The sequence below is a fragment of the Myotis myotis genome, unplaced genomic scaffold (genome assembly GCF_014108235.1).
Source record: "Myotis myotis isolate mMyoMyo1 unplaced genomic scaffold, mMyoMyo1.p scaffold_m19_p_29, whole genome shotgun sequence".
In the NCBI taxonomy this organism is placed as follows: domain Eukaryota; kingdom Metazoa; phylum Chordata; class Mammalia; order Chiroptera; family Vespertilionidae; genus Myotis; species Myotis myotis.
This window is the reverse complement of record NW_023416334.1, coordinates 1,845,837-1,871,544: the sequence shown is the minus strand read 5'-3', so window position 1 is coordinate 1,871,544 and position 25,708 is coordinate 1,845,837. Positions and strand designations below refer to the sequence as shown.

The window sequence follows — 25,708 nt, the reverse complement described above, 5'->3', positions numbered from 1 at the left end:
CACTTCCTAACTTCCAGGCTCACCCAGGACCCTTCTGCCCCAGCCCTGGAACAAGCCATCTCGCCAAAGAGATGGAGGGTGGTCTTCTTAGTGGAGGACGGTGTCTAGAAACCAGGATGGAGCCGGTGCGGATGCGCTTCTTACTGTGGAGGTGACATTGCTTCTAGACCAGTGATGGGGAACCTATGACACACATGTCAGAGGTGACACGCGAACTCATTTTATTGGTTGATTTTTCTTTGTTAAATGGCATTTAAATATATAAAATAAATATCAAAAATATAAGTCTTTGTTTTACTATGGTTGCAAATATCAAAAAATTTCTATATGTGACACGGCACCAGAGTTAAGTTAGGGTTTTTCAAAATGCTGACACGCCGAGCTCAAAAGGTTCGCCATCACTGTTCTAGAGCGTCTCTGCAGACAAAGCTAGAGGGGGAGGGGGAGAATATATATACACACACACTCACATATATACCTGTGTCCACTCAATTAACACACACGCATTATATATACAGGTGTCCGCTCAATTAATATAAATATACTCATTTTATAGATAAACTCATTCTGTCTATTATACAGGGTGTCCTCCAAAATGTATACACACTTTAGCAGCTGGTAGCTCAATTTTGAAAATGCAATGTATTTTAGTAAACACTGCCTTTATCATTATTCAAAGTGCCTGGCCGGTGTGCTCGGTGGTTGAGCATCGACCTGGAGGTCACAGTTCAATTGCGGGGCAGGGCAGGGCAGTGCCTGCGGTTGTGGGCTTGACCCATCATTGATGTGTCTGTCTTTCCCTCTCCCTTCTTCTCTTTGAAATCAATAAATAAATATATATATATATATATATTTAAAAATAGAGGGAAGGTGAGTAACAGTGAGTGTGGAGAGGTGTGAGGTGGCCATGGGGTGCAGTGGGGCCTGGAAGGGCCTCGAAAGCCAGGAAATGAGCCTGGGTCTATGCAGTGGGCACGGGAGAATCATATGCAGGCAGACAGGTTGGCGAAGTCATGGGAGTGGTTGGCACCACAAGACACTTGCCTGAGCTGGCGGGTGGCGTGCAGCATTCTCCGCTGGAGACCTCAGTTTTATCCTCTGTGACCTGGGTACAAGGAGAGAGACTCCCCCCGGCCGTGCCTGTGCCTGGGGTCCCACCCCTCCTGGGTGACACGGCTCTGCTTCCTGTTTCTCCCTGTCAGGGGAGTTTCAGCCTCCGCTTCAAAAGAACAAACCCGCCCTCAAACAAAGGAAGACAGTCCTGACGCCGAGGAAGCAGGAAGCCGCTGCCGCTCTCTCGCTCGCTCGCAGCCCAGCTGCTGGGACAGGGGCAGCAGGATGGAGTCCGTGGCCCTGTACAGTTTCCAGGCCACAGAGAGCGATGAACTGGCCTTCAACAAGGGGGACACGCTCAAGGTAGGGTGGTCAGAACGGGCCGAGTGGCCCCACATGGGACAGGGAGGCTAAGAACCAGGGTCCCAGGACAGCCCCCCCCCCCAAAAAAAGAGTCCATCCAGTCTTTGGGGGCCAGGCCCAGCTTCTCCAGTTGCCGGGACAAGGCATCTAGGAAGTGGGAGGTTGCGATCCCTCCTGTGGGGCCACGGTGAGGGTCCAAGGAGACATTCGCATGGTGTCTGGCAGGGGGTTCCCAGGGAAGAATCTGAGAAGACAGTTGCCAAGATGAGAGGCGCGTGGGGTGGGGAAGGGAGCGAGGGGGGAGCGGAGGAAGTCCTAGGGGAGTAATGAGTGCACGCTGGCCTGCGGGGTGAAGAGCTGTGATTTCAGTGTTAAGACCAGCTCCCAGCGGCCGGGAGAAAAGGGGGGAGTCCTACCACTGCCGTCGCTTCTGGTCTGGGCCTTTGTAAGGAACGGCTGCCTTCCAGGGCGGCCCGACAGGGGGTCTGTGGGATCTCTCTCTGGAAATGTCTTGGCTCCTCAGACTGCTCAGGGGCTGGGCTCAGGAGTGGCCGCGCCAGGAGTCAGGCACCCTGCGGCCACGGCCACGCGCTGAGGAAGCCACGCCCCTCCCGGCCTGAGCCCCCCCGCCGCCACCCCCTCCCCAGCAGTGGCATTTGACTAGATGTCCTGCCCTCTGAGCCCTGGGCCTACTCTTGGCCCAGAGCTTCAAGCACACCCTGGGCCACCCTGCGGCCACCCTGTTGTCACCCTGCTGTCGCCATTCCCGCTCAGCCGTGTGCCTGTGTCCCACCTCAGCTGCCCAGATGGGAGGCTGGGCGCCCCCCTCCCCGTTAACTAAGCTGAGGCACAGGGTGGTGACAGGACTTGCTCAGAATGAGGTCCAATTTGAACGTGTGTCCTTGGACTCTAGAAACTGTCTGTCCCTGAGGCTCAAGGACTGGTGGGAGGTTGATGCTTCGCAGAAGGAACCACGTCCCTTTAGGACCCACAACCCCACCCTATGCCAGGATGCGGGTTCCTCAGTACACCGGCGCAGCTGGCTGGAGGCCCAGGGCGTGTGGCCCAATGGGGGCGAAGGCAGACTGAGCTCAGGGCTGTCGAGGCCCTGTCTGTGAGGGCCACAGCGAGGCTGGCTTACCCCCCCACCCCCAATCCTAGATGTGAGGAAAGAGGAATGGGGCTCAGGGTGAAAGGCCAGCAGTGGAGAGGGTGGAGCAGGGGACCCCAAGGCCACTGTAAAGACTGTGACTTCCCCACTGCCCCGCCCCCCAGGTTCCTGTGCCCACCTTTTCTACCCCAAGATTAGTCATTTCCCACTAACCTTTGCTAAAGTGTTAGCCAATTCCTGGTGTATTTGCTTCTCTTAGAGGGACTGGCTGCTGAGGACGGAGTGAGCTCATGAGGGCAGGATCAGGGCCTGGCACACACACAGCAGGCTTCAGTAACAAGGGAAACGTCGAAGGAAGGAAGGAGGATGGATGGAAGGGAGGGACAGAAGGAAGGAGGACGGAAGGGAGGGAGGGAAGGACTAAGTGTTAGCAGACACTGGGGTGCCTTCCAGTGGGACTTGCCCCCCCGCCCCGCCGCCCCCATGGATGGATGCTGAGGAAGAGGCCTTTCAAGCTCAAAAAATGGTAAATGGTGGAGGAATGAAGGCAGGGGCCACCTTCCCCTTCATTCACTCAGCAAACACTTGTTGAGCTGTTTTGTCCTGGTTTTATCTATATAATAAAAGCCTAGGCAACCCTTAAGGCGGAACGACCAGAACGACCGGTCACTATGACGCACACTGACCACCAGGGGGCAGATGCTCAACACAGGAGCTGCCCCCTGGTGAGTGCGCTCCCACAGGGGGGCGCTGCTCAGCCCGAAGCTGGGCTCACGGCTGGTGAGCACAGCGTTGGTGGCGGGAGCCTCTCCTGCTGCCGCAGCAACACTAAGGAGCAGTGAGCAGGTGGGCAGTAAGGAGCGAGGGGTCCCGGACTGCGAGAGGGTGCAGGCCGGGCTGAGGGGAACCCCCCCCACCCAGTGCACGAATTTCATGCACCGGGCCTCTAGTTGGGATATAACTGGCTATAAGGTGTGGTTGTTCAAGCTGTGCAGCATGTGACTTGATAAACGTCTTTGTATGAAACGTCGCCATGATGAGCTAGGCAGGTAAGGTTCATCGCCTCACCAGTAACACGTTTTCCCTCTTGAGGACTTTTAAGATCTACTCTCCTAGCAGCTTTCAAACATGCAACACAGTGATATTAGCTGTATCTCCATGCTGCACGTTACGTCCCATCACGTATTTATCTTAAACTGGAATGTGTGCCTTTGACCCCTTCCCCCACTCCCCCAGCCCCCACCCGCTGCCTCTGGCAAGGAGCAGTGTGCCCTGTGTTGAGCTACCGAGCACCTGCTCTGTTCCAGGCACTGTTCTAAGTGTGGAGGCGCCGCAACAAGCACAGCAGAGCCCTTGCCCTCCTGGACCTGCCAGTCCAGAGGCCGCTGGCCCAGGGGTTCTAGTGGGTTGAGGAGTGGACACAGGGAGAGGGCATGCACAGGGACCACGCTGTGAGAGGTGGCCCTGAGTGAGACGTGAAGGATGAGCAGGAGGCAGTCATGCAAGCAGCCAGGGCTCTGGCTGGGGAGCACCCGGTGCCAGGCCGGGAGGCAGGACCCTGTGCACATGTTCGAAGAGTTGAAAGGCAGGCCTGTGGCTGAAGACAGTGAGCGAGGAGGCCCAGTGAGTGTGGCGGCAGGCAGGAGGCAGGACTGAGGGTTGGGTTTCTCTGTGAGTGTGAGCTAAGCTCATGATGGGCGTCCTCGGCAATGTTTTAAAGATAACAGAGGGGCCCTGAAGGGTCCCGGGTTCAGGTCCAGGCAAGGGCAGGTACGGGGTGAGTGCGGGAGGCACCCGATCGGTGTGTCTCTCACATCCACGTGTCTCTTACTCTGTCTCTAAAAACCAGTATTGATACGTTATTATTAACTGAGATCATATCCAGAGTTTGTGCATTCATTCTTATTTTTATAACATATTGTCTTTAAAATACTATTTACCTTGACTCCTGAGATGTTTGGAGCTCCTTTAATTTTCTCCTGAGGTGCCTCGCCCACCTCGCGGAGCCGGGCCGCTTTCTGTGACTATAAAAATATGACTGTCCCGCGTCCTCTCCTGGGCGGCCCAGGGGTGAGCCTGGTGTCCTTTCACAGCAGCGAGCAACGCTGGCGGGTGCTGGCCCTGGGACCTGGCCCTTTCACCCATCCAACCGGCTTCCGGAGCCCGGCGTGGACCAGGCCTGCACAGCAGTGCCCACCGTCCCGCCCCCAGCCGCCGGGAGCCAGTGAGCAAACCCGAGCCCACCGGGACAAAGGGCCTCAAACACTCTCCCGGAGCGAAGACCCTCCTTGAGGGGCGGGCATTTCTGGGGGACAGTGCCTGCTGCTCCTCGCTGGAGGAGGGTGGGTGGTGGCTGCACCCCCATATCTCCAAGGATAACCTGGTCTCCGAGGCCCAGACTCGAGGAGCCTAGGGCTTCGTGGCATTTCCACGGGAAAGGCCAGGGCACCCGGGACCCAATACGGGCAACCCTGCCTGCTGCCCACAGCCATTCCCCGCAGCCACAGGCCTGCACCCTCAGAACTGTCTCAGTTGCTCCCTATTCATCGAATATCCACCCACCTCGGGGCCTTTGCACCGGCTGGCTGCTCCCTCTGCCCTGCACCCTGTCGCCCACATCTTTCCATGTCCGGTTCCTGTAATCTGGGTCTCAGGGAGGTGTTTCTCGGCCACCCCGTCTGACCCTGTTGCAAGCCGCCCTGCCCCCAGCTAGACGCCTCCAGCTGTGCCATCCTGTTGTTCCCAGACCACCTACTGCTACCTTCTTACCTCGTTGACTTGTTTCCTTCCTTTTAAAACATTTTTTCCTTTTTAGTGACTTTACTGGGGTGGCACTGTTTGACAAAATCACACAAGTTTCAGGTCACAGCTTCACAGCACATCGTCTGCACATCATCTGTACTGTGTGTTCACCAGCCCAAGTCAAGTCCCGGTCCACCACCATTTATAGGCCCTCCCCCTCCTCCCCCTCCCCCTCCCCCACCCTCCCCCACGCTCGCCTTCCTTTCTTGTTACTACCTTTACCCACCAGAATGCAAGCTCCTTGTTCCCTGCTGTATTGCTAGAGCTTAGCACGGCGCCTGGCACACAGTAAATAGCAGATGAGCAGGTAGCAGTCTCTCTGTCAGTAAAGGGAGAGCATGAGGGGAGCGAGATGGTGAGAACCCAGCCCAGGCAGGTAGCAGGTGCCCCGGGCACAGCAGTGGCCCGCACCCTGGGGGAGGCCCTGCGGGAGGCTCAGGGGAAAGCCAGCTCACCAGGCAGGAATCCCCACGTCTCTGAGGTCTAGGGCTTTTGAACCACAGTAACAGGAAGGATTCAGCGACTGTAAACAACAAGAACATTCTGGGTCCTCAGAATGAAGATAATAGGAAAGTAAAACAAGATAGCGACTGGATTAAATATATTACATTCACACGTCCGCAGGGCTTCGCGTTCACAAGACACGGCCACGGTCAGTGCAGGCCACGGCCATCCCACTCCCCAGGCGATGAAACGGGCAGGCAGCGGCCGGAGCCCAGGGCTCCAGGCATCTTCCTGGAATCTGGCTTTAATTTTCTAATAAATTGGAAGAACTGTTTTGTTTTGTTTTGTTTTGTTTTCAGCAAAAGTTTTCCTGAGTCAGCCACCTGCTTCCGTCTGTCCCTGGGCTGCTGCCCCGGCCCGGGCTACAGGGCAGGAAGGAAGGACTCACAGCGCCTGGGCAGGCGAGGTGCCTGCCTGCTGGGCCAGGCTCGGGGCTGGGCCATCTCAGCTTCTCTTGGAAAGTGCTTGTCTGAGTGGCTGCCTCAGGCAGCCCGCCCAGCCTCCGCTCTGGCAGTGCCCTTACTGCTCTCTACCCAGTATTTCCTCTCAGCGATGTCCCCACTGGACCCAGCAACGCAGGGCCTGCTGCAGGACTAACAGGAGAGACGCCTCCCAGGCTCGGGTCCGAGACAAAGTGGGAGGTAGAGTGAGAGTGAAACCTGGCGAGCAGGGTCTCCCTTAAACCAGCTGAGCCGGACCCCAGGCCCGGAGTCCTGCCGCTGTGGGCGCCGCCTCGCCCCTCACCCTCGCCCCTCACCCTCGCCCCGCTGCCGCCTGGCTCACTCCCCTCTCGGGGGCTGTTTCCCCATCTGTGCAGTGTGGTAGCCTTTGGTGATGCTGACCTCAGAGGGCTGTATGGAAACCAGGGTGATGCATGGAAAGCTTGCCCAGAGAAGGGAGGAGGAGCCCCACGCTTCATGCGGGGCTCTGCAGGCCTGGCCGCGGGTCCCACAGCCGCCTGACTGCTCACCCGCAGCGACTCCCACCGACTCGGCTGTTTCGGTTCCTCTCAGCCACCTGCGGGGTGCAGGGCCCTCGTGCTGTGGGCGAGGAGCCCCTGACCAGAGCCGGCCAGGCCGCAGCCTCACCCAGCCCCGGGGTCTCCTTTCCCTGCTCCCAGGGCCTGAATGCCACCGCCTCCTGCTGAGTGGTCACCCCAAATCAGACTGTGAGGGCAGTGCAAGTGCAGACTTAAGGGGCCACCAGGCGCTGGGCCCGGGCTGGGGCTCCCTGACCCCCCGGGGACTCTGACCTGCCCCTGGGCTTCGTGCTGGGCGTGAGTGTTCTGGGACCCTGTGCTCGAGGCCCAGCCCAGGAGCCCAGGCTGCTGGGTCTGGGTGCCAGTGCCTGAGCCCAGCTGCAGCCCCGCCAGGGACGCGGTGCCCTCTTGGGAACAGGCTGGCCGGGGCTGGGGGCGCAGGACTGAGGAGCCAGGGACTCAGTGCCCTCCCGGGGACAAGCTGGCCCAGGCTGTGGGCGCAGGACTGAGGAGCCAGGGATGCAGTGCCCTCCTGAGGACAGGCTGGCCGGGGCTGGGGATGCAGGACTGAGGAGCCAGGCCTGACCCTGAGTGGCAGGCCCCTGTGGAATGGCCAGGGCTAACGGGTGACGCCAGGCTCTGAGCAGGGGCCTCTCCGGCGGGTGGCTGAGTGTCTCTCCTCCTGCAGATCCTGAACATGGAAGACGACCAGAACTGGTACAAGGCTGAGCTCCGGGGCGCCGAGGGGTTCATTCCCAAGAACTACATCCGAGTCAAGCCCCACCCGTGAGTGGTCATCGCCCCAGCCCTGCAGCTTCAAGGCACCCCCCACCCCCTGCAGCCGAATGTCCCCCCAGGGCCAGCCCTGTGAGGTGGGAGGGAGGGCGGCAGGGGAGGGCGGCGGGCGTGCCCGTTTGGGGCACACGGGAGAGAGAGTGGACATTGGCCAAGCAGAACCTGGATCAGGGCCGAAGGGGGCTTATGTGAGGCCCAGGTACCCCAGGGCCTGGGACCTGCTGGCCCAGGGAGCTCCTGGTCAGGCTCCCAGCAGGCGCCATCCAAAGCCGCGGCCTGAGCATGGCGGAGCAGGGCCCAGCCCAGAACAGGCCTCAGTGGCCGAGACTCTGGGAAGTCCAGCTGCTCACTCAGCCCTCTGCCCAGCACTAGCCGCGGCCCAGGGCCTCCCTGGACGGCGTGGAGACATGCTGAGCTGCTGGGGCCGAGCAGCCCACCCCGTGGAGACGGGACAGAAGCCCGGGGCGCAGGCAGCGCTGGGCAGCCAACCGAGGAGGCGTCTCGGAAGAGGTGCAGTGAGTGAGGCTTCCAGGGAGTCAGCTGAGTGGAAACAGAGAAAGACGTTCTGGAGGGAGGCGCGGGGAAGCTATGGGGGCGAGCCCGTGGGGGGAGCGGGGGGGCGCAATGACTGGCTGGGGGCAGCCGGGGGCCTGCGCAGGGGAGGTTCTCAGTCAGCCGTGGAGGCCAGTGGCCCGGCCAGGCCGGTGGGTGGGAGGGAGGGCTGCAGGGCCAGGGTGGGGCTGAGAGTGTTTCCTCTTCCTCTGTCTCTGAGTTATTTCCAAAGCCGATGGGGCCTCCAGCTTCACACGCTGGGCCAGCCCCTCCAGCTGCAGCCCCCAGCTGACCCCAGGGCTGTCAATCTTCCTGTCAGTAAAGGGAGAGCCTGAGGGGAGAAACAGGGAGACCCCAGGGCGGGCCAAGAGCAAGCTGCCCAGGCATCCGCGGGCAACAGAGGACAGGCAGGAGCGTGGCTGTGGGCTGGGGAGGTCTCCCGGTGGCAGCGGATCGATCGGGCAGACCCGACCCGAAGGCCACAGCTGCTGAGGAGCCCTTGGGCGGGGGGGCGGGGGTGGTGTGGAGGCTGGCAAAGGTGTGGCCTAGGGCCAGGCCTGTCCGGCAAAGCTGGTGGTTGAGGCAAGCATGCACCGGCTGTTGGGGTCGTGGAGTGCTCCATGCAGTGGCCCTGGGCTCAGCTCTGGTGCTTGTGTCTGGGACAGAGCAGGAAAGGGTTCAGCCACCCCGCCCCCCGCCACCCAACCACGGCCGTGCCCAGTTTTGTCCTTGGCCAACCACAGCCTTGCCCTGGCCCCAAACGCGGTGGGGAAACTCCAGCTCAGGGCCTGACCCAGCCCCTCAGGCCCAGGGTGTGTGGAGGGTGGAGCGGGCCAGGTTCCCCTGAAGCCCTGTGCCTCCCCCAGGCCCACTGGTTCCCTGAGCACCCAGCGTCACCCCCCCCCCTCCCCAGGGTTCCCAAGGAGAACTGCCCAGAGGAAGGGCATGCCCTGTGGGGCCCCGAAGTTAGAGCAGAAGTTTGCCAGGGAGGGCAGCAGGCAGATCTACCCGAGAGATGGACAGGGGAGGAGGCACAAGGGGAGGAGGGAGGCACAGGGCGAGGGCTGGAGCCGGCCCATGGCAGCAGCAGCTGCAGGAAAAGCCGTGTGTGCAGCACAGACAGGCACAGAGGGGCCCAGTGGCTGTTCAGGTTACTGGGCTGGCAAGAGGCAGAGTGGGATTTGCAGCCGGTGCTGTGGGCCCGGGCTGTGCTCCCCAGGAAGGATGGTGGGGGAGCCCTTAAGAGCAACTGGGGTTGAGGGAGAGCCCAAGGTCAGGGACCTACTGTGTAACCTCTCAGGGAATCCGTGACCTGCTTTGGGCTGTTTCCATATCAGTGAGAAGCGGGGCTAGGCTGGGTGCCCCGAGTGCAGGAGCTGGCGGTGGAGGGAGCAGGCTCTGGGCAGCCAGAAGAGAAGTGCTCGCTTCTGCCGTGCCAGGGAGGGGCCCAGGACCAGCCGCTCCCCCTGGTGGGACAGGCTGGCCTCCTTGAAGGTGCGGTTGCAACACCCTTTGAGGGTGACAGCCGCCCACATGCTGACACCTCGTGTGGGGTTTTGTGGGTTCTTTGAAGACACCGGGCCCTCAGGAAACGCCCACGTGGAGCCCTGCGGGGGCCCTGCACCTGGGTCCCGCTGAGGCTTCTGGGAGAGGGGCTCCCTGCCTGGCCCCGAGCTGGCCTCCATGGTCAGCTCAGCCTCTGGCGGGAGCTTTGTCCAGGACTCCCCAACTCCAGGGACCCAGGCCCTCCACACGCAGCGACCACTTTCTGCCTCTGCCCCCGGGACGCCCACTGTCTGGGGCAGCACTTGGTTGGCACCTCACGTCTGAGGTGTGGGCTCTGGCGGAGGCGGGGCCTGAGACTCTGAGGCCAGGGCTTGGCTTGGGAGCGGGAGGTGGGTGGGCAGGAGCCGGCAGGGGGCGTGAGTGCCGCTGCGCACGCCCTGGGACCAGGGCAGCGGGAGAGGCTCAGGCGCCCAGGGCGGCAGGAAGGGCGGGGCTGGCTGTGGGTCCACCTGTGCCCTGGTCAGCAGGCACTGCTGAGTGTTCCAGGGCTCAGCACACGGGCCCAGTGTGCCAGGCGCCAGGGAAAGCCCGCGGGCAGAACCTCAGTGTTTGCAAGCATCGGGCACATTGGACCCAAGTGGCACGTGGGGAGATGGGCAGGATGTGCCAGCCCTGCCACTGCACCTGCCGCCGGCCTTGGTGGCCACGGTCCCACCAGGAGACTGGCTGCTCCGGCCTTCGTTCCCACCCCTCCCCGAACAACGAGGGGCTGAAACCTGGACTCTCCGAGGGTGGGACCCAGGCAGGCAGGGGGTGGGGTGGGGACAGGCACTGCCTGGCGCCCTGTGGCAGACGGACAGGACTGAACGAGAAGCTGGACCCCAGCCTTTTACTCCCAGACCCTGGGGATGGTGGGACCTTGCAAGATTCTAAGCATTAATCAGGCACCTTCTGTATACCCAGTTCTGTTTGGTTAGCAGGCAAAGGGACTTGCACCTGTGAGAAAAAGTCCAGGTGGCCACAGTCTGGGCATCTGTGAAATGGGTATAGGGTGAGATCCTTCCTCATCAGATCAAAGCTGCTATTGTTTTTGTCATCGTTTTTATTTTATTTTTTTCACTTTTAAGAATCTACTATCCAGCCCTAGCCAGTTTGGCTCAATGGATAGAGCATTGGCCTGCAGACTGAAGGATTCCAGGTTTGATTCCTGGTCAGGGCACATGCCCGGGTTGCAGGCTCAATCCCAGTGTGGGGTATACAGAAGACAGCCGACCAATGATTCTCTCTCATCATTGATGTTCCTTTCTCTCCCTCTCCTTTCCTCTCTAAAATCAATAAAAAGATATACCTTATCTAATAAAGAGGGAATATGCTAATTGCCCCACCCTCAAAGATGGCAGCACCAACAACCACAAGATGGCCGGCAGGGGAGGGCAGTTGGGGGCGATGAAGTCTGCAAGGGAGGGCAGTTGGGGGCAATCAGGAAGGCAGGCAGGCTAGTGGTTGGGAGCCAGCAGTCCCGGATTGTGAGAGGGATGTCTGACTGCTGGTTTAGGACAGTGGGATTGGGCCTAAACCAGTAGTTGGACATCCCCCAAGGGGTCCCAGATTGGAGAGGGTGCAGGCTGGGCTGAGGAACACCCCCCCCCCCAGTGCATGAATTTCGTGCACTGGGCCTCTAGTACATATATAAAAAAGAATCTACCATCTAAAACGGAAAAGCTCAGCTGGAGTTAGCTGGGTTTGATGTCACTGAGGTTTGATATTTCTGTTTTCCTAATGGTATGTGTTTTTCTGGCCTGGTGGGAAGGGATTGGGCCCAGGAGCCAGAAGGCTGGGATTGGTTCCCAGCTCCTGCCTGCCACAGCACGTAACCTTGGGCTCATTGCTTTGTCTCTCTGTGCCTCAGGTTCCTCATCTGTAAAATGGGTGCAATGAGATCTCCTGCATTTTGGGATTGCTGTGCGGATGAGTGATGTTGAGCACTGGGCGCAGAGAAGGCAGCTGTCTCCCCCCCCCTCCCCCGCCACTGCCTTCACCGTCCCCTCTCTCTGCAGGTGGTACTCGGGCAGGATTTCCCGGCAGCTGGCAGAAGAGATTCTGATGAAGCGGAACTACCTGGGAGCCTTCCTGATCCGGGAGAGCGAGAGCTCCCCAGGGGAGTTCTCCATCTCTGTGAAGTGAGCCGTCACCTCCAAGGGGGCAGGGCGGGTGGGCAGGGAGGCAGCACCTGAGCTGTGCCCAAGCACCGAACAGGCTCACAGACGGAGGTGGCGGGAATGTCGTCCCTGGAGCGGAGCAGCCCCGGCAAATGCCTGGAAGCAGTGACCAGCTGGGGTTGGGGAGGACACCCCGTCCAGGGCGTGGCCAGGGCAGTAAGGATGTGCTTGAAGAGCAGGCTCGGGCCTCCAGGGTCAGCCTGGGGGTCTGGACATTATTCTGTGACTAGTAAGGGCCCAAGATTCCTCACCAGGGAGGAGGAAGGTGCCGGTGGCTTGTGTGGTGGGAGCGACTAGGGACAGGAGACACCCGGCACCGGGGCAGGCCTTCAGGACGTACTGTGACAGGGTCCTGCTGTTCCTGGGGGCACCTGACCCGGAGCAGATCCTCCTAGGGCCGGCCGGAGTGCGTGGTTCTTGACTTGGTGCAGGGAAGACGTCACACCGTGAGTCCAGGTGACTTTGAGAGGATGTTTATTAAAGCTGGGGCAGTGCAACAAGGAAGGGGCTGGGGTAGAAGCAGCAGGAGAGCCTGGGTGGGGTGCTCTGGTTCACTAAGAAGTCAGAGAAAGGGGCCTTGGAGACAGGATCAGATCAGAGAGTGAGCCTGGCACGAGCTGCCGCTGCCCATTGCTCCCCTGGTGGGGACCCCGTGGAGTGTAGGAGGTGCCCTCCTGCAGGGGGTAGAGGGGAAGGGAAAGGCATGGGCGTGCTCCTGGGAGGGAGAGTGCAGGCTGGGTCCCTCCTGGAGGGTTTAAAGGCTGGGCATTTTGGGAGGTCCCAAGGAGAAATCTCAATAGAATACTCATCAGCTTTCCAGGGGTGTCCCTTTAGGGTCGGGGGCTCCACTGATTGGTGGGCGCCAGGGCAGGGGGCGTTGGTCATTGCAGCTGGTCCTGGTGCCGCCCACCTGGATTCGCTACCTTCTGGGCCTGGAGCTGAAATACACGGAGGCCTCGCTGTGATCTCTAGGGAGGAGACTCGGTGTCTGCTGTGAAGTGCTGGGCCAGTTTGCTCAGCTCTCGGCCTCATTTTCCTCAATTCGCTTGCCAAGGAATTTTTCTAGCTTCTTACTATCCTGCCTCTTAACTATATGGGGACATAGTTGAGAGGGCGGACTGTGGAGCCAGGCTGCTGCGGTTCAGATTCTGGCTCTGCCACTTCCTGGCTGTGTAACCTTGGACAAGTCACTCACCCTCTCTGTGCTTGGTTCCTCGCACGTACAGTGAGTTATTGCAAGGATGAACTAAGTCAGTACAGTGAGAGCATTTAGAATAGTGCCTGGCATGCAGGCAAGATGGCTGCAGAGGAGTGTCTGGCTTTGCAACAAGCAGCTCCTCAGGCAGGGGTGGCAGCCAGTCCCAAGGCCACATGGGGAGACGGGGGTCCAGGCTGGAAGTTGGGAGCAGGCGCAGGAGTAGGGTGGCAGGGTCAGGCCCTGGTGGGTCTCTGTCCTTCCTATTTCCAGTGTCTGTGTGAGAAGGGGAGTCCCCCCCACTTTCCCCCTTTAGTCCTCCAGGCTGGTCAAACAATTAAAATGGCACTAGACAGACTAAGTGGAGAAAATAATCAAATTTAGCCACATGTGCACAGACAGGGGCTCCGTAAGAAGGTGGCACCTGGAGTCAGACGGGGCGTTCAGGCTTGCTGCCATCCTGAGCTAAAGAGAAAGGAAGGCTGAGGGTGGGGCTTCACAGGGAGGGGGGCAGTTCACGGGGAGATGGAAACCCACACGCTGACGCTGGGGAGGAAATGTCCGCTGGGCCGTGGCTGCCAATGGCCCGGGAGGCGCTGTCACAGACCTCGCTGCGTCCCTCCGTCGCCCCCTCACGTGACACCAGTTCCCTAGCGATCCCGCTGCCGGGAGTGGCCCTCTCTCAGCTCTTTCGGCAAAGGGGGCGTCAGAAGTCCCCGAGTCTTCTGTTTTTTTAAAGATAACACTCGAGGTCCCAAAGGGGCACATTTGAGGTGGCAGCCTCGGCTCCCTCCCCCTGAGCCAGTTGGGGGGGGCGGGCGCCTAGTCGCTGAGCCACAGGCAGAGCCAGCTGCCCTGGGCCTGGGCTGCCCTCTCAGTCGGGGAGACAGGACAGAAGCAGGTGGACACGGGCAGCCTCTCTGAGAGGCGGCATCTGAGCAAAAACCTGAACCGGAGTGGAGGCTGCGCAGGCCCCAGGCAGGAGGACCCGGAGGAGGCTGTGGGACAGAGGGAGCCCCGCACAGAGGCCCTGGGGGGAAAGGGCTTGGACACGGGGAGCCCCCAGGAGGCGGTGTGAGGAGAGAGGGAGCCGGGGGCAGGGGCAGCCAGAGAGATGGCCCGCGGAGCCCGCCCAGGAGGCCGGGTTGGTCCCCGATAGGGAGCCTGGGGAGGACTGGGCAGGAGGGGGTACTAGCTCCCCGGCTGCTGTGAGAGAAGCGGGAGAACAGGGGCGATGAGGAGCGGGAGCTGTGCCCGGGCTGAGGGGGCTGGGGGGCTGAGGGGGCTGGGGGGCTGAGGGGGGCTGGGGCGGCTGAGGGGGGCTGGGGGGGCTGAGGGGGGCTGGGGGGGCTGAGCGGGAGCTGTGCCCGGGCTGAGGGGGCTGGGGGGGCTGAGCGGGAGCTGTGCCCGGGCTGAGGGGGCTGGGGGGGCTGAGGGGGGCTGGGGGGGCTGAGGGGGGCTGGGGGGCTGAGGGGGGCTGGGGGGGCTGAGGGGGGCTGGGGGGCTGAGGGGAGCTGTGCCCGGGCTGAGGGGCTGGGGCGGCTGAGGGGGGCTGGGGGGCTGAGGGGGCTGGGGGGCTGAGGGGGGGCTGGGGAGGGGGCTGAGGGGGCTGAGGGAGCTGTGCCCTGTCTGAGGGGAGATGGGTCCGGATGAGGGGGCGGGGCGGCGAAGGGGGGCTGGGGGGGCTGAGGGGGCTGGGCGGGGGGCTGAGGGGGCTGGGGGGCTGAGGGGGGCTGCGGGCGGCTGAGGGGGCTGGGGCGGCTGGAGGGGGCTGGGGGAGGGCTGAGGGGGCTGGGGGGGCTGAGGGGGGCTGGGGGGCTGAGGGGAGCTGTGCCCGGCGCTGAGGGGGGCTGGGGCGGCTGAGGGGGGCTGGGGGGCTGAGGGGGGCTGGGGGCGGAGGGGGGCTGGGGGGCTGAGGGGGGCTGGGGCGCTGAGGGGGGGCTGGGGCGGCTGAGGGGGGCGCTGGTCTGGAGAGCTGGGCACGCAGCCCGCGCCCGCTTTCCCCACTCCCCTGCCCGGGGCAGGCTGGCCACCCTGAGGACAGGAATGGCTCTCACTCTCTCTGGGCTTCCATGTCCCCGTGTTAGAAACGGGGGTGCTGCAAGTGGGGGGACTGAGTGCTTGGCCGACTCCTCCTCAGGATGGCTGCGGGCCTCTGGGGGACTGTCTCACCTCCCACTCTCTAGCCCCCCCCCCCCCCGCAATACCCCCCCTGCTTCCTCCCCCTCAGCGGGAGCAGAAATGGCAGTGCCCGCCCGTGCTGGCTGCCCAGGTGGTCTCCTGCGCATGGCGCCGCCCCGGCCTTTGAATGGCTCCTGGTTTAGCTCCAAAGCCCAAGGTCACCCAGCAAAGCAGGGTCACAGGGAAGTCACCTGAGCAGCAGGAGGTGGTGGCCCTCCCAACCCTGACTCCTCTCCACTCTCCCTCCTCCGCTAACAAATCAGGTGCCAAGCTTCCCTTTGTGCCTCCTGCGCTGCCCTCCTCTGGCTTCTCTCTGTAAATGCAGCCAAGCATCTCAACCTGCTTACAGTGTGTGTCCACCAAGGAAGGGCAGGTCGGGGAGGAGTCAAACCCAAGGGGGAGGGGGCGGTGGTTCCGCCTGGCCCAGGGTGTTAGTGATGAATGGGGGGGGGGGGGGGGATGTTTCAATGACAGGCGCATTCCACATGGTTGAGGAGGAGAGTATGTGCAAAGGCCGGAAGGTGGCCCGGGAGGCGTGGGCCTGGAGAGCAAGTTGGACCGGGAGACATGGCAGCCCTAGGAGCCAGCACCAGTGTTGTCGGGGAAGGGCCTGGGAGTGCCCCCAAGAGAAATCCTGGCATACGCCCCCAGCACCTCCCCCAGGCATCCGGCCGAGACCCCCACGGTTAGAGCCACAGGAGCTGCCGTGGTGTCCTCCGCCCTAGGTTTCGTCCAGCTGGGCCAGGGCTCCCAGGTCCCGCTCCCACTCGAGGCCCATCGCCTCTCACGGAGCCTTTCGGTGGTCCCTGGCAGACAGCGGGCAGCGGTCAGAGAAGGAAGCAGACTCAGAACCGATGTGGCTAGGAGTGTGGGCTTCAGGGCAAGAACCTCAGCTCTGATACCGACGGCGGCATAACCCCTGCACGTTGCCCTGTGGGCCTGTCTCTGCCTCTGTAAACTGAACATCTGCGTAAAGTGTGACGCCTGGCACATAGTCAGTGCTTCGTAAATGCCGGTTAGAGCAACTGTCATCACAGGAGCCCGCTGAGGTCGCCCTGTGCTTCCTGGCCCTAGAGAGGGTGGTGGCGCGAGGTGGGGGCCCAGCGCTTGCCTGGCTTTGCTCTGGACCTGCTGGGTACCAGCAGATCCCGCTCTCTCTCCTGTGATGCCCTCATCTATAGCGAGGAGACAATGACCGAAGGCCATCCGGAAGGTGATGGCTGCCAGCTCATGGGAGAGAGCATTTCCTCCCTCGCCGGCTTGGCTCTCGGGGCCTCTCACCCCCCTGCATGCTACCTCCTGTTTGCTCCTGCTGAGCCCGTAAAGCTGTCAGAGTGGGTTTATGGGCCTCAGGAGCAGCAGTGGCCACGGCCGCTGGCCTTTACGAGTTTACAAAGGGCTGGGCCCTCCCCCTGCAGAAGCGCGTCCGAGCTGGCTGGGCGCCCGGCCTGTGCTGTGTGACTGCCGCACACTTCACTCCGGCTGCCGTGTCCCCTCTGTCGTAAACAAGAATTTGTTCCCAAGCGAGGGGTTTGCTTCCTCTTAGGCTAGAGGTGCCCTGGACTCAATGCACGGCCTGCTCCGCCCTCGGGTCCCTGAGCACCCTTGTGCACAGGCCTGGCCCGCGCTCGGGATTCAGGCACAAACCACAGAACAAAGCTCCCGTTCTTTGGGCTCTCGTCCCACCGGGATAAAAGGGACGATAAATGGTTAGCAAATTACACAGAATCCAGGAGGGCGATAAAGACGGATGGGAAAGTGAAGCAGGAATGTGGGGGGCATGGTTTTATACGTGCAAAGACCAGGAGGAATTGATCCTAGAAACAGTTTACAGGTAAAACAAGACAACAAACCAACAACCCAAAAAGCCCTGAAGCTCAGAGAGGTGCAGGAACTGCCCAAGAGCACAGAGCGAGTAGCCGAGCTGGTGCCCACTGGCCCTGTGCCCGCAGATTCGGTCTCCCCGGCCGCCCCTTCCCCGAGACCCGCAGCCCAGCCCAGGCCCGGGCGATGCCGCTCGCGTCTGCGCAGTGCGGGCAGCCCCTCCCTGTTCGCCGATGGGAAACTGAAGCTGCAGAAGGGCCAGGCCTAATGGAGACCACCCGGGGGCAGGCAGCGCTGGGTCCCTGCCAGGGCTGTCCTGTGACCCGACCCAGCCTGTTTCATCCTCCGGGCTGCCACTGTCACCTCTGCTGCCGCCGCCACCAAGCCAGAAAAACCCGCCAGGCAGGACTGGCTGCTCGCATCAGGCCTGACCTGCTCCTTGGGGCTTTCCCAACTGCCCCCCGCCCGGGTGGGTGGGTGTGGGGGTCACACACAGAGACAAATGCAGCCACAGCTGCTCAGAGAGGGATGCGCACAACGGAGACAGACGCCTGGCACCCGCGGGCCAGGACACGTGCACACGCGCCCCAGGCACCGCCCACCGTCCTGGACCAGCTCTGCGCCAGGCTCTGAGCCCCTCGGGCTGCCCTTCCCCTGCTGCTTGGGAGGGCTCAGCCCCCTCCAGTCCGGGGTCCTGGTTCCCAGAGGCGGTCGGTCCTCTGCATGCCCACAGCTCCCTGGACCAGGGGGAGGGAGCTCTGGAGAGCCCACAGAGGGCAGCCCCAGTGACGGCTTCTCAGGCGCCTTGAAGGATGGCTAAGGCCAAGGCCAGGCAGAAAAGAGGGGACAGGGTTCCTGGCGAGAGTCCGAGGTGAGGCCTGGGAGCCCGGGAGACAGGCGGGCTGGGCGGGAGACGCCCAGGTGCGGAGTCCTTGGGTCAGCAGATGGATGTGGCCTGGCCAGGCCTCAGTCGGTGTGGTCACTGTCAGGCTGGGACTGGCCCAGCAGGGCCCCTGGCTGCAGGCAGGCCCCCTCTGGCCTGCTCTCCTCACAGGGACAGGACTCCAGGACGGGTGGGAGAAAGGACGAGACCTGCCCTTCACCAAGCACTGAGGATTCTTGAATTCTCAGGTTGCCAGGTTCTAGAATTCCTGGGTCTCTTGCCCTTTCCCACATCTTATCACCTGTTCTCCACTCCCTGACCCTCCTATATGCTCAGAGAATGTTTTTAAAATATTTTTATTGTTTTTTTTTCTTTAGAGGGAAAGAGGAAGTGAGAGGGAGAGAGAGAGAGAAAACATCAATGATGAGAGAGAAACATCAGTTGGCTGCCTCCTGCACGCCCCCTACCATAGATTGCGCCTGAGACCCTGGCCTGTGCCCTGACCGGGAACCTAGCCGCAACCTTTCTGAGCCACACCGGCCGGAGCAAGAATGCTTTGTTTTGAGTAACTTTCCAGGTAACAGGATAACTTTCAAACACCAAAATGTTCAAAGTTGTGGCCATTGGAGGTTGAGATCTTTTCCACCCACCACACCCTCCTCTGCCCTCACCCGGAGAGGACCCCTGCACCCAGCGCCTCCCGCACGCAGCTCCGCAGCTCTGCCTCTGCCCAGCGCCTCAGGCCTGAGCCCTTCCAAGCCTCTTTCCCGACTCCTCGCCGCCTGGCGCTGGCGTCCTCACTCTGCTGCTTGGCTGACACTGCTCCGTGCACCATAGCCAAGCCCAGGGCAGGAGCCATCACGGAGAGGGGCAGGACGCCGCTGCTCCAGGGAGGGTGTGGCCTCGGCAGCTGCAGGTCAGACAGGCAGGAGCCCTGTCCACGCGCCCCCTCCCATCCCAGGGACGCGAACAGGTGTGCCCGCAGCCCACACGCGAGCGGCCTCGGCACCTGGAGCAGTGCTTGCCGATGGCCCACAGGTGGCCTTGTCTTGGGTTCGGGGTCATTGCTCGCCATGGTCAGAGCCTCAGCGTTTTGGCCTCAGTTCCGTGGTGGGACGGACTCGCTCTGGGCTATACACAAGCCTGGCGGCTGGGCCTGCGTCAGGGGCTGGGCGCCTGGAGGCCGGAGCCACAGCTCAGAGCACCCTGGGCCTCCAGCCTGGGGCTGACAGGCTATTGCCTGAGTCCAGCAGCTCTCAGCGGGGCTGACCTTCAGGGACTGACCCCCCTTGGGCTATCTAGGTGGCTAGTGGGGGGTCTAGAAGCAGTTGGTTACAAGGCTGTGCAGGGGCCGCAGAGCCCACAGAGCCTGCCTCCAATGGGCTGAGCAGCTCCCAGAGGGTGGGCCCTTTCACCTGGGCCTTGACGAAGGAGTAGAGTTTGGCTGGAGAAGAATGTGGAGGGACTAGAATGTGCAAAGGCCTGGAGGTGTGTGTACAGGTGGAGAGGGAGGTGCTGCGTAGTTTGGACCCTTGACTTGGGCAGGTCGGAGATCCCACTCTGCCCTCTGCCCCCCACACTACGGGGTCTTCATCTTAAATCTCAAACCTAACACAGCAGCCACCAGGGTGCCGGGGAGGCGAGCAGCAGGCAGGGTGGGCAGAGAGCGGGACCGACATGCGCTCCCGTTCGGCCTGAGGCCCTGGTGTGGGCCACCTGGACAGACCCAGGCCAGGGCTACCTGGCTTGTCAGTGCGCTGTGTCCAAAATCGTTTAACAAAATTGAAATTTAGAACCTGAGGTGTTTTTTTCTTTTTATTATCGAGTTTCCAGACCGGTATTTAGTTCTCATTTAGTCGCAAACAAAATGATAACCTATCTCCCTCCCAGGGGCCACCCCTGCCCAGTGCACACACCTGGCCATGCCCAGAAGTCCCTTGGGGCCGCCCTGTGGGTGGCACCTGCACAGCCAGGAGTCCCAGGTCCCCCGTGCACTGCGGGGGGTGCCTCAGCGCCCCCTCCATGTTGCAGGGGAGGGCCCGAGGCCCAGAGCAGTGAGCTGGATGTAAGCCAGTGGAGCTGGGTGTGGAGGAGGGAGGGGGCCCCGCTTGGCCAAGCAGAGAGGACAGAGGGCGCGCCTCCTGGGGCCAGAGCCCAGGTACGACGTGGAGGAGTAGCTCTGGACGTGGAATGACAAGATCTGGGACATGATTGCCACAGTGGGACCAGCATCATTGCTGCTGTTGAACAGTGATGACCAGTCGGGGACACTTTACAGTGACACGTAGACGCGCAGATGTGGCCGGGCTCTGGCCAGGTGCTGGCTGCACGCAGGGCCTTGGTTCCCCCACAGTAAACAGGGCCCTATTCGCTCCTCCCCACCGTGCAGGCCTGGCCACCTGCAGCAGGGAGGAGAAGCGTGGTGGCTCGCTCCCCGCCATCCTGACCCACCTGGCATCTCCCCTGGCCTCCACCGCATGTCCTGTCCTGGCCTGAAATATGCAACGAGTGGGAAGGCCCTGGGCAGGTCCCTTGGGTCAGGCCAGGCAGAGCAGGCTTCACCCCTCTGGCCGGTTGGGAGAGGCAGGCCGTCTCCTCACTGAGCGAGAAGGTGTGTGAGAGGATGGGGTGGCCGGGCTTGGGCTGAGCGGCTGGGCAAGGGCAGGGGGGCAAGAAGGGGCCGCTGATTGCATCAGAGATTATAGAAGGAAAGAGGCCGGACATGCAGTTAGAGCCTAGTATTGAGGTAAGAGTTTGTCCCAAGGGCAATGGGGAGTCATAGGAGGTTCTTTCTTTTTATTCTTAAACTAGAGGCCTGGTGCACAGATTTGTGCACCAGTGGGGTCCCTCGGCTTAGCCTGCAGGGATTGGGCTGAAACTGGCTCTCTAACATCCCCCGAGGGGTCCTGGATAGCGAGGGTGGTTCTCAGGTTCTCGGCAGCTCCTGCATTGAGTGTCTGCCCCCTGGTGGTCATTGTGCGTCATAGCTACCGGTCTGGCGGTCGGAGGGTCACTTAGCCTTTTATAAATATAGACTAGAGGCCCAATGCATGAAAGCCGTGCGAGAGTCGGCCTTCCTTCCCCTGGCTGCCGGCACCGGCTTCCCTCCGGCACCCGGGACCCAGGCTTCCCTCGAAGAGGGAGGCTCTGCCCACCCGCCACCCATGGCAGCCTGACGGTGGGTGGCCTGGGCCTCCCTCTTTGGGGTGATCGTGGAGCCCCCCGATTGATTGCCCCGCTGGCCAGTGGCCTGAGCTTCCCTCTGCGGGGTGATCATGGGCGATGGCCGGGCCCCCGACCAGTCACATCGCACCCTCCTTGGCTGGCCTGGTGCCAGTGGGTGTCATAGCGTGGTCCCGGATGGTTATCTGGATGGTTGTCCCACTGTTTGGCCGTCCGGTCAATTTGCATGTTATGGTTTTGTTATATAGGATTGATCGGGGCAACATTAGTCAACATGAACACATAGGTTTTAGGTGCAGGTTTCTATGTTACAGAGATCTGTATATTGCACCGTGTGCCCACCACCCAAAGTCACATCTGCTGTCTGCATGCTCGTATATTCCACAGAAGGTCCTCGAGGTGGGTGTGGGTGGGAAGGACAGAAGCATCCAACGTGCCTAGGCGCCCCTCCCACCCACAGGCATAGGCCTGAGTCAGGGCGGCCGGAGGATTTGCTCCTCAAGTGATTGCAAGAGCCGGGAGGGGACGCAGCGGGAGGAGCAGGGAAGGCTGAGGGGCGTGTTAAAGAGAGGAAATGGCCCTAGCGACCTGAGGGTGCGCAGTGGTTAGAGCACCGGAGCACCGGTTTGACTCCAGTCAAGAGCATGTACCTCGGTTGCATGCTCCATCTCCAGCCCAGGTCGGGGTGCATTCTGGAGGAACCAATCGACGTGTCTCTCTCACATCGATGTTTCTGTCGCTAGCCCTCCCTCCCACTCTCTCTTAAAACCCACAGAACAGCTATCCCCCGGCGAGGATTAACAGAGAGAGGAAATGCACTCAGAGAAACCTCCTCGTGCTGCCAGGAGCCACGGTCGGCGTTTCCTGAGCACTGAACCGAGGGAGGAGGCGTTGTGAGGAAACTGAGGTTCAGAGAGTGATTTGCCTAAAGTCACACCGCCAGGAAGTGCCTGGCCCAGGGTCCACCCCTCAGCGGCCAGGGGTGCTCACGAGGTCTCACCTGGAGCTTGGGCGGGAGGCCGGCCTGTCCTCCCTCCTGCCCTTCTGAGCCCAGGTCTCACCAGGAAAGAGAAAGGCTGCCCCCAGGGCGAGAAGGGGAGACGAGGGCTAGGCTGGAGGGGTCCCTGGCCGTGGGCCCATCCCAGTGACCATGGGTCCTCTCCTCCAGCTACGGCGACCAGGTGCAGCACTTCAAGGTGCTGCGTGAGGCCTCAGGCAAGTACTTCCTGTGGGAGGAGAAGTTCAACTCCCTCAACGAGCTGGTCGACTTCTACCGCACCACCACCATCGCCAAGAAGCGCCAGGTCTTCCTGCGGGATGAGGAGCCCCCACTCCAGGTAGGTGGGCAAGGCCGGGCGGGCGCCCTGCTGTGTGCAGGGGCCACGACACCTGCTGGGGCCGGCCCGCCAGCTCCCCCCGTGGGAGGGGGTCCGGCCATGTTGTGAGGTTCTATGCTGGTGTCGCTGCAGGGAAATAAGCAAGGCTGGGAAGGAGAGGGGGAGAAAAGGAAGGAACCAACTGGCTATTCCCTGGGGCAAACCATCGGGCTTGTTGTCAGTAGTGCATGGCACGCAGTAGGTGCTCAATAAATGTTGAATGGCTGAAGGTACTGACACCTACTGAGCCTTCTGAGTGCCACGTACTGGACTGGGCTCTTCACCCGTCGCGCAGGTGAGGCAGCTGAGGAAGGAGAGTGATGTGACTCACCCCAGGCCACCAGCCGTAGCTCAGTCCTGCTTCCTGCCCCAGAGGCGCTGGCCTTGGGTGGGGTGTGGGCAGCGTGGGAGAGGTCCTGGCCAGACACGGTGTGTGTGGGAGAGGTTGGCCACCCCGTGTCCTCGCAAGAACAGCAATTTGCCAGCCAGCCTTTCATCAGGGCTCGGGGACCAGCTCTCATTAGGATGACGACACCTGCTAATGGGGTTATTATTCCTGATGTGCTCTTTTCCTTGGAAGGGGGGGTCGGCCAGGCAGGACCCTGAGACAGCCCGGGCTCTGCAGAGGGAGGAGGCTGAGGGAGGCTGAGGGAGGCCCGTCCAGCCTCTCCCTGGACCGCAGTTGCCTCGTCCAGCACGACTTCAGGGCCAGGTTACCCCTCTCCTGGGCCTCAGTGTCCCCTCTGTCCCATAGGATGTGCCCTGGGGTCTGATATTCCAGGGCATCAGCAGTGCTTCAGACACTCCCCCCTATACCCCCCGGGCCCCCCTGTCCCACCGGGAGGCTCCGCCTCCGCAGCATGACCTGGGTCAGATCAGCCGTGAGCCTCCTCTGGCCTCTGTACCCCAGACCTTCATCCCTCCCCCTCGCTGCCTGAGCCAGCTCTGACCCTGAAGAGTGTGAGGGAGCCAGCATGGAACTGGGGGCCCATTGTGAGCTCCCCCACACCCACCACTTCCCTGGGCCCAGCCCTGGGATCGCCTACCCTGTGGGGAGATTCCAGAGCTGGCTTGGTCTCTCGGGACCCAGGCCGCCTCCTCCTTCCTGGGCAGAGAACTGCTAATTACAGCCGGTGCCCGATCCTATCTCCTGCTCAGCAGAGCCGGTGCTGGGAGGAGGTGTCCTGGTGTCGGGCTGAGAGCTCTAGTCCAGCGCCATCCGAAGGTGGGGAAACTGAGTCCCACAAGGGCAGGGACTTAACCAAGGTCACTTTGGGGCACAGCTAGGACTGGAAGCCAGGCCCGAGAGCTGGGCAGCTCCAAGCGTTGCCTTCGCTCCAGAGCCTGGCCAAGGGCAGCAGCAGTGAACTGTGGTGGCCACACGTCACGCCACGGTCTGTGTCAGCCCTGGTGGTCTCGGGGCCTGGAGTCCAGTTATCACGGCCGTTGCACAGCCAGGGGACTGAGGCCCCGAACAGGCAGGGCCTGAACCACAGCCCCTCACTGCGGCCGGGACCCGGTCCCAGCAGAGCCCAGGACAGCGCGGGCTCTCAGGAGAGGCAGTGTCTGTGTGGCGGCCGTGGGGGGGGGGGGGGGGGGTGCGGGCAGCAGGAGGCCCGTGCGGGTGGGTGCCATCCCCTTGACCTCAATTCTGCCTCGAAAACATTGCCCTTCCCAACCGGCGGCAAATCCCTTCTCTTCCGGCCTCCGAGGCCCCACTAACACCCGCTCCGCTTGCAGCCGCCGCGGGCCGGCTTCGCCCAGGCCCAGTTTGACTTCTCGGCCCAGGACCCCTCCCAGCTCAGCTTCCGCCGCGGTGACATCATCGAGGTCCTGGAGCACCTGGACCCGCACTGGTGGCGAGGCCGGTTCTGCGGGCAGGTGGGTTTCTTCCCCCGGAGCTACGTCCAGCCGGTGCACCTCTGACCGGAGCGGGGCTGGGGGCCGAGCCAGCAGACCATCTGTCCACAGGACGCTGAAGTCCAGAGAGAGACCATGGACACCCCTCCGGGCCCCCTGGGCTCGGCCCAGGCCTGGTAGGGACATGGCCTCTGACGGCCCAGCCCAGCCCTCTGCTCCACATGAACCGGGGCTGCCCCGTGCCCACAGCCAACACCAAGTGCAGTGCCCGCCGGGCAAGGGGCACTCCCGGGGCTCCCGCAGCCTCTTCCCACTGGTCACCAGCATTGGGACGCCCTAGGGTGGGCTGACAGAGGCTCAGCACACTCCACCGTCAGTGGCCCCACCCACCGGGCCCGCCCGCCCCTCCCTCAAAAGGACCCTGAGGTGTCTGGCTATTGGGGAGGTGGTTTCAAGGGAAGGGAAGGCGAGGGCGCTGCCCACCTGATGGCCTGGGCTCACTGGACAGATCCAGGTGGAGATCAGCTTCTCCAGCGCCCACCTGGGCCCCTGACACTGGGCGGTCGGGCCCTGAGGGCACCATGGAGAAGGCAAGGGGCAGCTGCTCCTCAAAATGGACAAGGCCTGGGGGGCGAGCCCTGGACGCAGCCACCGAGGAGGCTTGGTTCAGGCCCAGGCTCTGCCCAGGCCCCGGGAGCCGGGAGGACCTGCGGGCCAGGGGAGCTGGGCCTGGGCTGGACTCTGAAGCCCAGCAGCATGGGGGGCAGTCTGAGGGGGCCCAGTTTGAGAATGGAACGCACACCCAGCAGGGAGTCTGGGCACCTTTGGGAGCAGGAAGAGAGGTGAACTCGGAAGCAGCTGGAATGCCAGGCTGGGTGGGGAGCAGTGAGAAGGGGGGGCCCTATGGCACTGGGAGCAGATGGGACAGTGGGGGGCTCTCCCTCCACCCAGGGGGGCCTGGGGCCCTCTGGGCCCTGAGCTCTGGTGACTGTGCTGCTCCTGCCCTGGTCCCATGTACGAAAAATAAAGACAGTAACAGTGTAGGGATGTCCTCTGAAATCGCCCTTTATCGCCCATTATGACGGCCACTTTTGAAGTGTCACATTCTTTTCACCCATTCCCTCCCTAATTTTTCAGGCTCCGCCTGGCTGGCCAGGCAGCCTCAGGGCTGGTGTCCTCATTAGGGAAAGGGGCGGCCTCAGGCCCGGCCACATCAGGCGAAGTAGGCGTAGAAGAAGATGTTGACGCACATGAGGAGGATAGCGTTGAGGCCACAGACCCGGGCCCAGAAAGCCTGTTTCCGGCTGCCAGCTGGCAGGGGT

At 62.0% G+C, this 25,708-nt stretch overlaps 2 protein-coding genes across 2 annotated transcripts in view; one reads left to right on the top strand and one right to left on the bottom strand.

The window, feature by feature from the left end:
* The first annotated feature begins 1,105 nt into the window (after nucleotides 1–1,105).
* LOC118649404 (GRB2 related adaptor protein) lies at nucleotides 1,106–25,445 on the top strand. The gene is made up of 5 exons (XM_036296428.1): nucleotides 1,106–1,416; nucleotides 7,501–7,598; nucleotides 11,723–11,845; nucleotides 22,319–22,487; nucleotides 24,267–25,445. Exons 1-5 carry the CDS (start codon nucleotides 1,339–1,341, stop codon nucleotides 24,450–24,452), a joined length of 654 nt encoding a protein of 217 aa, XP_036152321.1. The 5' UTR covers nucleotides 1,106–1,338; the 3' UTR covers nucleotides 24,453–25,445.
* The window catches only part of SLC5A10 (solute carrier family 5 member 10), a 77,037-nt gene continuing 76,761 nt past the window's right edge, over nucleotides 25,433–25,708 (bottom strand). Inside the window, exon 15 of the mRNA XM_036296427.1 lies at nucleotides 25,433–25,697. Within this exon, the coding sequence (XP_036152320.1) occupies nucleotides 25,600–25,697 (98 nt within the window). The 3' untranslated portion in view covers nucleotides 25,433–25,599. The remainder of the gene's footprint in view (nucleotides 25,698–25,708) is intronic.

Coding starts and splice junctions, on each gene's coding strand:
- LOC118649404 (XM_036296428.1), top strand. CDS start 1,339: ATGGAGTCCGTGGCCCTGTACAGTTTCCAGGCCACAGAGAGCGATGAA. Junction 1,417..7,500: donor ACAAGGGGGACACGCTCAAG/GTAGGGTGGTCA, acceptor CTCCTCCTGCAG/ATCCTGAACATGGAAGACGA. Junction 7,599..11,722: donor ATCCGAGTCAAGCCCCACCC/GTGAGTGGTCAT, acceptor CTCTCTCTGCAG/GTGGTACTCGGGCAGGATTT.